The sequence below is a fragment of the Fukomys damarensis genome, unplaced genomic scaffold, assembly GCF_012274545.1.
Source record: "Fukomys damarensis isolate Sample0158 unplaced genomic scaffold, DMR_v1.0_HiC HiC_scaffold_20, whole genome shotgun sequence".
Classification (NCBI taxonomy): Eukaryota; Metazoa; Chordata; class Mammalia; order Rodentia; family Bathyergidae; genus Fukomys; species Fukomys damarensis.
The window spans coordinates 4,076,801-4,087,291 of record NW_022900932.1 but is presented as its reverse complement, the minus strand read 5'-3'; the positions used below and the strand labels follow the sequence as shown (position 1 = coordinate 4,087,291).

The following is a 10,491-nucleotide window of genomic DNA, read 5'->3' as shown; positions in this document are numbered from 1 at the left end:
TCGGGGGTGGCCCGACACCCACCTGGCAGAGCAGCTGGCCAAGGGAATGGGACATGAAGAAAGGTCAAGTTTGGTGATGTTGCTGTCAGTTTGGCACAAGAGAAAGGAAGGGAATGTGGGCGCGAGAGCCTGGCCCCCAGGGTGGAAGACAGCTGGGAGGGGCGGGGAGAGGGGAGCTCAGGGGGAGCCCCGAGGGCCTGGCGCACCCACGGCATCTCTGGGATCAGCGTCAGAGCCTTGGCCTCGCTGAGGGGATGGAAAGAGCCAGGCAGCCCAGGCCACCTCACCTCGGTCCGGCCTGGTGCCGCTCCTCAGGTGGGCCGAGCCCACAACAAGTGGTTCTTGAGTGGGGTGTCCCCGAGGGCCCAGGGGCAGGTTTCGGCACACAGCAGGCCCTCCGGGGAACCGTGTGAATGGTCAGAACAGGGCCTTCCCCTTAGTGGGGACACAGTCCAGCCCCGGGCCTACCGTGAGCGGAGAAGCTACCGCCACATGTCTGGCTGGGGCAGGAGAGGCTTCTCCGCGCCCACGGGATGGAGGCCCGGCCCTACCCTCACAGGTAGCTGGAGGGGACAAAGGAGTGGGGGCCCCGGACTCGGCTGAGGTGGATCATGGCGCGGTCATAGGCCACCTGTACCGACTTGCGGATGCTGGTCTTGCGGCCTTCTAGCATCTTGAGCTTGTCCACAGTGTCTTCCACACCCAGGGGCAGGACTTTGTCCCTTGGAAGCCACTGCCTGAAATGCAAGTGTGGTTAAGAGGCTGGGCTCTGGTGGACCCTGCACGGGTCCCACTGGGCCCCTCTGCTCAGGACAAGCAAGGTCGGGGAAGGGGGTACAGGGCAGAGCAGGCAGGGTGGGGGAGCCCCACGCAAGAGCCGCGAGAACCAGGCAGGCCAGATGGCAGCACTGGCAGCCAGGTCCTTCCCTGGGCCCTAACTGTGCTCTGCGGGCCCAAGGTCCAGGAGAAACCTCTGTCGTCCCTAAGAGTGGACCGGAGCCTCGCCTGCCTTGGGAAACTGCAGGGCTATGGCTGGAAGGGGAGTTGATGCCAGGAACCCACGTCTCCTGGGCCTGTTCCGTGTGTGTGTGCATGCGAGCACATGTACACGTGCACACACACACACGTGTGCGTCTTTAACACTCCCAGCGGAATCTAACACATGGGTGGGAGCACAGCCTTGAGTCGGATCTCGGTGTGGACCCCAGTGTGGGCAATGGGGCCAGGACTTGGCTTCCTCATGAGAAACGCATCCAGGGCATCAAGACCCAAGTAAGATTAAGCAGTGCACAAGGACACCCAGAGACTCCCTGGTCAGTGGCATCTACTGGCATCTTTCTCATCAGCCAGGCCTACCTCCTCACTGTCGAAGCAGAGGTGACAGCGCCCTCCTGCTGGTGTCAAGCCTCCTTAAGGTGCATAAACGGTGGTGAACAAGACCCTTTCACAGGGCACCACGCTGCCCGGGCCCTGTGGGACTGAGACGCACCTTTCCACAGCCGCCGGAGTGCTGGCAGCTGACCGGCACAACTGAGCCCCTCTCCAGGAGTCACCTACCGAGGGAGCTGCGCGGCCTGAGGTCGCAGGCTCCCCAGGCCAGTGGAACTGGGCACAGAGACACAGGCCCGACCGCCACCAGCTCTCCTGAGCACCCCGGAGGACGAGCTGAGGCCTCCCGTCAGGTTTGCTGCGGTTCTTCCTCCACTCAGGGCTGCATTCCTCACTGGGACGCGCTCTCTCCGGCCAGCCTGACGCCACTCTCACTCAGCACTTGTCCCCTCCCCTGGGGCAGCCCTGCACCCTGGCACTCACCAGGTGCGCTTGTTGTCAAAGAAGAGGACAAGGAAGAGCTTCTCTCCAGCCTCTGCCTGCTTCTGTTCTCCCAGCTTCAGCACGTCCAGTGGGGGGACAGGGATGGGGACGCCATTGTGCAGGAGGCCCTCCCGGGGCATCTTGGGGTCGATGATCTGGAGGAAGAAAGGGAGATGGGTGCTCAGGAGGGGGCTGGGTGAGCAGGGATCCGGCTGCAAGATTCACCGCTGCAGCGCCCCACATCTAAGCAGCAGAGGCCGGCCCTGTCCACCTGAGCGATGGAGGACCTGGCCTCTCCCTGGCCCCCGGCTCACGTCCCGGTCCTCCGGCCCTGCCGACCGGTCCTGATGAGGTCTGCTCCACAAGCTATCGGGCCCTGGGGCCGCGACGGCAGTGGGAAAACAGGAGGGAAGGGAGCAAGTGGGGCCTCTGATGCCCAGCCAGGCAGGCGAACCCCTTCTCAGGTCTCTGGGGGAGAAAGGAGAGCTCATTTTCCTGCCTCTCTCACTTCACACGCTCAGGGCCTTTCCCCAGGCGCCGCGGCTCTGAGGACTGTCGCCTCCTACAGTAGCTGTGCGCCCCCTCCCACCTCCACAGGAGCTCGGTGCACAGCCTGAGCCCGGAGGCTCACAAGTGCAGGATGGGCCACCTCGGTGGGGTTTTGTTTCCAGCACCCAGCACGCCCTGCCTAGCTCAGAGCAAGAGGCCGGGCAGTACCGACATCAGTAATTCCCCAGGTCCGTGGAGCACTTTCCAAGTTTCCAACGCTCCTCATTATCCACACCTCATCTCATTCAGTCGCTTGCCAATGCCAGCATGTCTGCGGACAGGTGTTCGCTGAGAGAGGAAAAGGCCAAGCACAGGAGGAAAGGCCGGCGGAAGCCACGGCCACGACTCGGGCCAGGCGCCGGGCCAAGTGGGGCCTCTGCTGCCACAGCCCTGCAGCCCAAGTCCGGAGATTCCTATGCTCGGAGCAGAGACCTGGGAAACGTCCCAAGGGAGCAGCCTTCTCCAGAGACTGAGCAACTCTACTCCTGTACTCAGTCCCCGCGGGCCTTTTCTCAGAATAAACTGCTCTCCTCACTCCCCTCTGGGCACCTGCGTTTCCCCACATCCCTCTCGGGACGAGCGGCTCAGGCAGCTTCTCTGTGAAGAGTTCACTGACAGAGAACCCAACTCTCCCAGGACCCACACGAGGGCCCTCAGAGGACAGCCACACAGCCCTGGGAAGTCTCCTCGTGGACCGAGCCAGGCTGGCTCCTGAGAGGGCACTGGGGAAACCTTCCCGAGGGCTGCCCCGAAGAGAGCTTCCACATCCCCAAACAATAACGGTCCACTCACTCAGGAGGGCTATGCAGGTGCAAAACACATGAAAACAGAGCTTATGATAAATTGAACACAGTAGACAATAAATGTGTACATACTCTGTTACAACTGTAATACGTGAACAACCAATAAAAGGAATGATATAAAATACTTGAGTCAACATGTTAGAATGGTGGGGCTTGTGTTTATCCCCCCTGTATTTCTAAAATGTTTATACTGTGCTACATATTACTTTTATAAAAATAAGACAAATACCTGTGTTTAAAAGATAAGGACTTAAGCCAGACACAGGGGCGTGCACGGGTAGTCCCAGCTACTTGGGAGGCTGAGGCAGGACAGTCTCCTGAGTGCAGGCATTACAGTCCAGCCTGGGCAACTTAGCAAGCCCCCCCCCATTTTAAAAAAAGACAAAGGCTTAAAATAGAAGGTTGAAGCACAACGCAATATGCAAATACATATAGAAGTATACACAGGAAAAAGGCTGGAGGAGCATGCATCAACATAAAAAAAGCAAGTTTTATTCAGGCAGGGGTTGAATTTCTTTAATTCGGAATGAAAATGTATAAGTAAGAATACTGCCTGGGGGTAGCTCAGTGGTAATGTTTGTGTTGCAGTGAAGTCCTGGGCTTGATCCCCAGTGCAGCTGTCCTCCCAAAACAGTAATTTTTAAAAAACACTAGCTTTGAACTGATTTCTGTGCATTGTGAAATTTAAAAACTGTCACGATAACCCTAAACATGGAGAGCCTTGGTCACTTCCATAATGACTAAGCACTGAGGGTCTCTGGCCTTGTGAAGCCAGGCTGTGCCTGGGCCAGCTTCTCTGGCCTCGAGCTCACGGTGTGACCTCCCCTGCCTGCCACTGCTGGGGAGGGGAAGGTGAGCAGGACAGGGACCGTGGATCCGCAACTGTGCAGCCCTCATTGGTCCAAACAGGGTCAAAGTTCCTGCCCCGTTTATCTTGAGAGGCTGCTGTTGGGCTCAAAAGTCACAGACAGAAAAGGGTTGGGAGAAGCACAGAGCTCTGAGAGCTTGGGAGAGGTGGGCAGGGTGGTTCCCGTGCCCAGGCTCCACCATCCAGGAAGCCTTTGGAAAAAACTCATGCCTTCGTCTGGCCTCAAAACTCTCCCTCAGTAGTTCTACAGTGGAGCTGGCTGGGGGAAAGTGTGGCTTAAAAACTCCTCCAGATGAGTCTGATGACCCTGGGGGTTGGAATCAGTACCATCTTCCACAGCTGGGTGGACGCGCCCTCCCCCACTGAGACTGAGCTCTAAGCAAGAACAAGGTGAGACAAAAACAAAATTTTTAGCTACTGCTACTGTGGAAGAAATGGAAACTTTAGCTATTGCTGGTGGGACTTTAAATTGGAACTTTCAGGCAACTTGTATCCAACTTTTGTCCAGACTGAGCCCCTAGAAGGCACTCTTAAGAATTCACTGTGAAGAACAATCACGGATGTACACAAAGGTAGAGCGACAGTTACACGGATTGCCAACTGTTTATTATAGAGAAAAATTCAGACAATCTAAATAACCAACCAGAGAATGATCAAAATGTGTTACACGAATACAACCGAAGATGATGTAGTCACTAAATGATGCTGACAGGGTTTAAAAATGGCGTGAGACGTGCATGTTCACCGTGTGTGGTTTAGTGAGAAGGAGGGTAAAACAGTACAGCCTCGTATCCGCATCCCTACACATTAACCAGGCTGGCTACGCACCAGCTCATCCCTGAACAGACCGTGCGTGGTTCTGAACTCGGAGGCTCGGAACACAGGCTCTGACATCACCTGTTTGGAGCCAAGGGCTCAGATTCCCACCTTGCAACTTACTAGGTGGCTAAGCACAGGTAAAGCTTTCTTCCTCACAAAACAGGAGTGACTTCGCCTGCCTCAGTATTCCAAGGACTTGGCACAACAGATGTTTAATCAAACATCTAAGCATGAAGAGCGTTTTCAGTCCTCTACAACAAGCATGTATTACTGTAACGCATAAGCAAATAAAAATGCCATTGAAACCCTAAGAGCCGAGACTCTGCCTGCCTACTTTCAGCCTTCTGAAAAGTTCTTCCAGCGGGGGCCTTGCTGGTTTGCCCCACAGAAGCCGGGATGAGCCCCCCACCCCTTGGCAGCTAGAGGCACCCTGACCCGCAGCACACTGCTGGCTCGATCCGATCAGATAAGCCCCCACGGCAGGCAGGGGCCGGAGCCGCCCGGGGACACAGGAGGGTGGTGTCTGGGGCAGACTCACCAAGGCAGGGTAGGAGGGATAGCCTCGGCACTTGGCCCACACCAGCTCCAGGGGCTCCAGGTCTCCGCGGTCTTCAAAGGGCATCAGGAGGCTTCTGCCTGGGGGTGGGGGAGGGGAGGAGACAGTGCCCAGAGGGGACTCGGAATGATGCCCAAAAGCCCTGCCTGTGGCCTCCATTCGACTGGGGCAGCCCAGGAATGAGTCAGCAGCATCCCCTCCACCCTTCCTCTTCCCTACCCTTTCCTTAGGAGAAATCCACAGAATGAATCAGAGGTTGGCAAATTAGCTCTGGAAATGGCCTAACTACATAGTTTAGGTTTTAGGGGCCACCTGGTCTCGGACCAAACTACTCAACTGCAGTTGTAGCATCAAAGCAGCCACAGACAATCTGGAAACAAGTGATGGTGGCCGTGTAACCAATACTGTTACTACTCTGTTCTAGAAGACGCTGGAATTTAATTTCATGTAGTTTTCACATGTTATGAAACATTCTGCTTCTGATTTTTCTTTTAAATCATTTTAAAATGTTTAAAAAAAAAAAAAAACCTCAAAACCATTCTAAGCTCATCGACCACCTAGAACCAGGCAGCAGGCCATAGTTTACCAACCTCTGAACTGGAACCCTCGGATGACTTTCCCTGAGAAAATGAGGCGGCCTCATCCCGGCAGGAGAAGGGCCTACCCAGCTTGGGCAGAGCCACGCACCCCTCTCTGGCCCCCGAGCGTGGAGTTCTCGTGACGGAGGCTTTGTGGATAAAGAGGCCTAGGAAGGACGTCCCAAGAAAACCATCTGCTACATGGGTTCTGGCCATCTGGGACACTGGGCCGCACCACTCAGAACCACCAGGCAGGCGCACAGGGCCTGCTGTCCCACCTGCAGCGGACACCGCTCGCTCTCCCTGCACCCGTGCAGCAGCACACAGGAATGGGTGCTTCACGAGGGCTGCTGGACCCCAAAGGAACCTCTTTCCTTCCCCACATTTACACACTGGAACTGAGTGGTGACTGCACCCGACCGAGGGAAAAAAGACCCAAATCTCAAGAGTGGCAATTATATTTCTGAGGAAAAATTACCACCCTTATAATGTTTAAAAACGTACTCACAATAATGAGGCACTGTTCTGACTGCTGGGTTAGCAGCAACAACAATAAAAAGATAGAACCCAACACTAAAGAGGAAGGCCGAGGGGAAACCGGTGCCATCTTCCGCTGGCCCTGCTGACGGACCAACTCCTTACAGGATGGAATTGGCTGTATGCGCCCAAGCCATTCAAAAAATGGACGAACCACCTGCTCCCCAGTAAATCCCTTCCTCAGTGATTTATTCTAAGAAAAATAACTTTAAAAACAAATAAAACTGAACAAAAATGTGGATTCACTACATCACTTGTCATGTTAGAAGTCAGAGATAACCAAATGTCTAACAACAGACCAGTTAAGTAAATTAGCATTGTTAGATATAGTGTTGCAATAATGAGACAAAGATTATGTGTCCACACGAAAAAAGTATGAGGTAACAGTAAAAAAAAAAGTAGGATACAAAAGTACAAGTGTTTTGGATTAGTACTTTGTTAAAAATATGCCTAAAATAAACAGAAGGCAACACAGAGAAATGAAGACAACTGTGTTAAGATGAGAGAACTATGAGAGCTCAAATTCCTTTTAAAGTCTCTTTTGGCATCTTTTTTTTGGTATCGGAGGGATCAAATTCGGGTCCTTGCGCTTGCGAGGCAGGCGCTGGAACCACTGAGCTAAATCCCTGGCCCTCTTTTGGCATCATTTTAAGTGAGTTTTAAAAAGAAGAATAAAATGTCACCACCAGAAGCACAAAGTGCGCCAATACACTCCTGGCTCTGAGCTTAGATGTCACACAGATTCATCTGGACAGAGTCCTGCCTTCTGGGGGCTGACAGGCACAGGAGGAAAGGAAGCACACCAGCATGCATCCCACACGCATGCATCCACTGACATGCACGCGAGGGCCCATGCTAGGGGAAAGGAGGCAGCTGGGGAAGCGGGAGGGGAGAGAAGCCCCGCGGCCTGAGCCCTAGGTGGAAACTTCCAAGACAGCATCTAGACCGCCCGGCCCCTCTGTGCCTGCTGTACCTGGGGACCAGCTGGCCCTGTCCTGCCCTTTATACCACTGATCCAAGGAGACAAGATCCATAAAACTCTAGGACTGCAGGTGAACCTCAGTGATACGGGCTACCACTGACAACTCTACTGAGCAGACGAGCAACGGCCATGAAAATCACAAATGCACATTTCCTTCAAGTCAACACCTACTCCCACGGGAATTAGCCCCGCGGGGACGGGACGACCTATGCACACGTAAGGCTGCTCCCTGCAGTACTGACACACACTGATAACACATAACTCAAAACAACGAATTTGTCTTTACGGTGGCTATGCAAATGCAGGCCCTCCTGTATAACGGGACACTAGGCAGCTACTCCAAAGCACAGAAGGATCTCTCAGGTATTCTACTAACTGGAAAAAAGGAATAGAACCACGGAGGAACGTGTATATTGGATTTCTCTTATCACTTTCTTCAGCACACACACAAGGCCTGGCTTGTACATTCCTGGATCACCTCTGGAAAGGCTCAAAAGCAAACGCTAACAGTGGATGTCCCGAGGAAGAGAGTGCTGGCTTTCCTCACATGCCCCTTGCCACCTTTCGGGTTTTTGTTACCATGGGCAAGCGTGACATATTCCGACTTCAGACCAGGGATCGAACTCAGGATCTTCTGCTTGTGCAAGGCAGGTGGTGGAACCACTGAGCTAAATCCCCGGCCCTCACACAGTTATTTTTAGAGGGATGAATCACCTGGGAGCTCAGGCCCTTTCTCCAGCCAGTACCCGAGGGTTCAGGGTACTCAGGGATCGGCTGACTGGTTCTGAGCTCTGGAAGCACGGCGGCTGCAGAGCCGGCTGCTGGGAAGGCCTGGGCCCCAGCTCTGCCCAGATACCGCTCCTCACCTGCACCACTGTAGTCAGAGTCTCCGTTCACACCTTCCAGGAAGGGCACTCGGGACAGGGCAGGCTTCCCGCGGCTGCGCTTGGGAGGTGTCAGACCACTGCACACAGATCAGGGAGAGAGGGGTCAAAGCAGTTCCAGCGACCAACTGGCCACTTATGCTTTCCCATCTCAGGTGGGCGGACAGCCACAAAAGCCCTCAGAGAGGCTGGGCATGGGGCGCACGCCTGTAATCCCAGCACTTGGGAAGCTGAGGCAGGAGGATTGCTGTGAGTTCAAGACCAGCTTGGGCTACACAGTGAGACTTATCTCAAAAAAGAAAGCACTCAGGGAGGATGGTTTCTCAACTTGCCCCCATCTCACGCTAAGCCACGACATACTTCCCACCTGGAAATCTCCTGCTGGGTTTTCAGGAATCATCCCTAACACGGAAAGACTGGACTTGGAAAGTCCTTGTCAGGGAGGTCACCTCCATCACTTGTCAGTGCTTCTGAAGATCCAAGAGGAGTGGCTGTTACGGCTTCCATCGAGACGTCCCTTAAACCCTTATGCACTTAAAGGTGGGGACTTCTGGGGCTGACTGGGTCACGGGTGTGTGACGCCATCTGGTTCAGCACATCTGAGGGTGACTGAGGGTTTACTGAAGAGGGAAGACCTGCCCTGGGTACGAGTGGCCCCAACCAACAGGCTTGTGGCCTGGATGGAATAAAAAGGGGAAGGAGGGCTGGCTGTATTGGGTCTGCCACACAGGAACTGTTTCTCCTCTGCCACGCGCCCTGCTGTGGAGCAGCTGACCACGGGCTGAAACCTCTATGAACTGAACTGAAATAAACCTCTCCTCCTTTAACCGGCGGTGTCGGGTATTTTGCCCCAGCAATGAGAAAGTCATTAAGACGGTATCGTATCTGCCCAGAACTCCTTACTCTGTGGTTCACACGCCATTTCTTAAAAAGCGTTTTATTTTTGAGGTATAAAAATTTGCCTCTTTTCCAAATTTTCTATAATGGACATGTCATGCTTCCAGAAGAAAAGATATTTTTAAATTGAAAAAAAAAAAAAATCAACTTCTCATTTCCAAATGGTTTGTGTGAAGTTTTTCTTGGACAGAGATGGTTTTTTGTTTGTTTTTTTTTAAACTAAAAAGTATTTTAACATGACTACAGCAGAGGTAAAATATATACTAGACAAAGACTAGAAAGGAATGAGCCAATCTGTGAAGAGCAATACCAGAACAGTGATATAACTGAGACCACCCAGCCCATCAGCATAGCTCCATGCGCAATTCTAATGTACAACCAAGTCTCAAGCTCCTGGGCCAGCTTCTAGATAAGCAGCAGCCAGGGTAAGAATGGGTGGAGAATGGGATATTATTCTGTTTCACTGGGTCAGAACTGACCTTATCATTATACTAAGAAAACTGGCCAGGCATGGTGGTGCATCCTGTTATATCCGAACATTCTGGGAGGCTGAGGCAGGAAGATCACAAGCTTGAGCCCAGACTGGGTAATTAGAGACTTAGTAAGACCCTATCTCAAAATTAAAAATTTAATAAGGGCTGGGGATACAGCTCAGTGTAAAGGCTGTGGGTTCAATCCTCAGTACTGAGGAAGGGGGGAAAAACGAAAACAAAGATTTGCTTAATCACATGAATCATAATCCTTCAGTAAACAGAGGTCAGGTTGGAAATCTTGTTCTCGTTGGTCAAAATGCGCTGAGAGACTCTGAGGTTTTATACAGATGTAAGGTGCGAGTAATTTTAGGAAGGCCTCTCAGAGTTCATCCTGAATCTGGGAAAACATCTCCAAATACACCAGAAAAAAGCACAGCAAAGCGGTTAAGATTAAACTCTGGAGCCAGACTACCTAAGTTGAAAACCTAGTCCCTCTCCTCATTTGCTCTGTGATCCTGAGTAAGCAACTTACCTTCTCTGAGGTCTGTGCTCCCCAGTGCTGTACTCAGTATACACCCGCCCAGGACTTAAAGAAGGACAGTGGCAGTTATTACCTGAAGGGCAGTAAATTCTAATGATGTGTCGCTTAGAGTGATGCTATAATGCAGAGCAACAAGCTCTGAGAAGGGGAGCTCGATAAAATACAACACAATTCCCCAAATGCCTGTGTTTC

The 10,491-nt window shown here is 52.8% G+C and overlaps 1 protein-coding gene across 4 annotated transcripts in view; it reads right to left on the bottom strand.

Moving 5' to 3' along the window:
• Positions 1-6: 6 nt before the first annotated feature.
• Brpf3 (bromodomain and PHD finger containing 3) overlaps positions 7-10,491 on the bottom strand; it is a 31,363-nt gene continuing 20,878 nt past the window's right edge. For 3 of the 4 annotated variants that reach the window (XM_010605359.2, XM_010605360.3, XM_010605361.3), the window contains exons 10-13: positions 8,371-8,468; positions 5,390-5,487; positions 1,813-1,967; positions 7-737 (exon numbers count right to left, since the gene is read on the bottom strand). In XM_010605359.2, coding sequence (XP_010603661.1) covers positions 554-737; positions 1,813-1,967; positions 5,390-5,487; positions 8,371-8,468 — 535 coding nt within the window. In that variant the 3' untranslated portion in view covers positions 7-553. The remainder of the gene's footprint in view (positions 738-1,812; positions 1,968-5,389; positions 5,488-8,370; positions 8,469-10,491) is intronic. The other variant, XM_010605362.3, reaches the window with a different exon arrangement.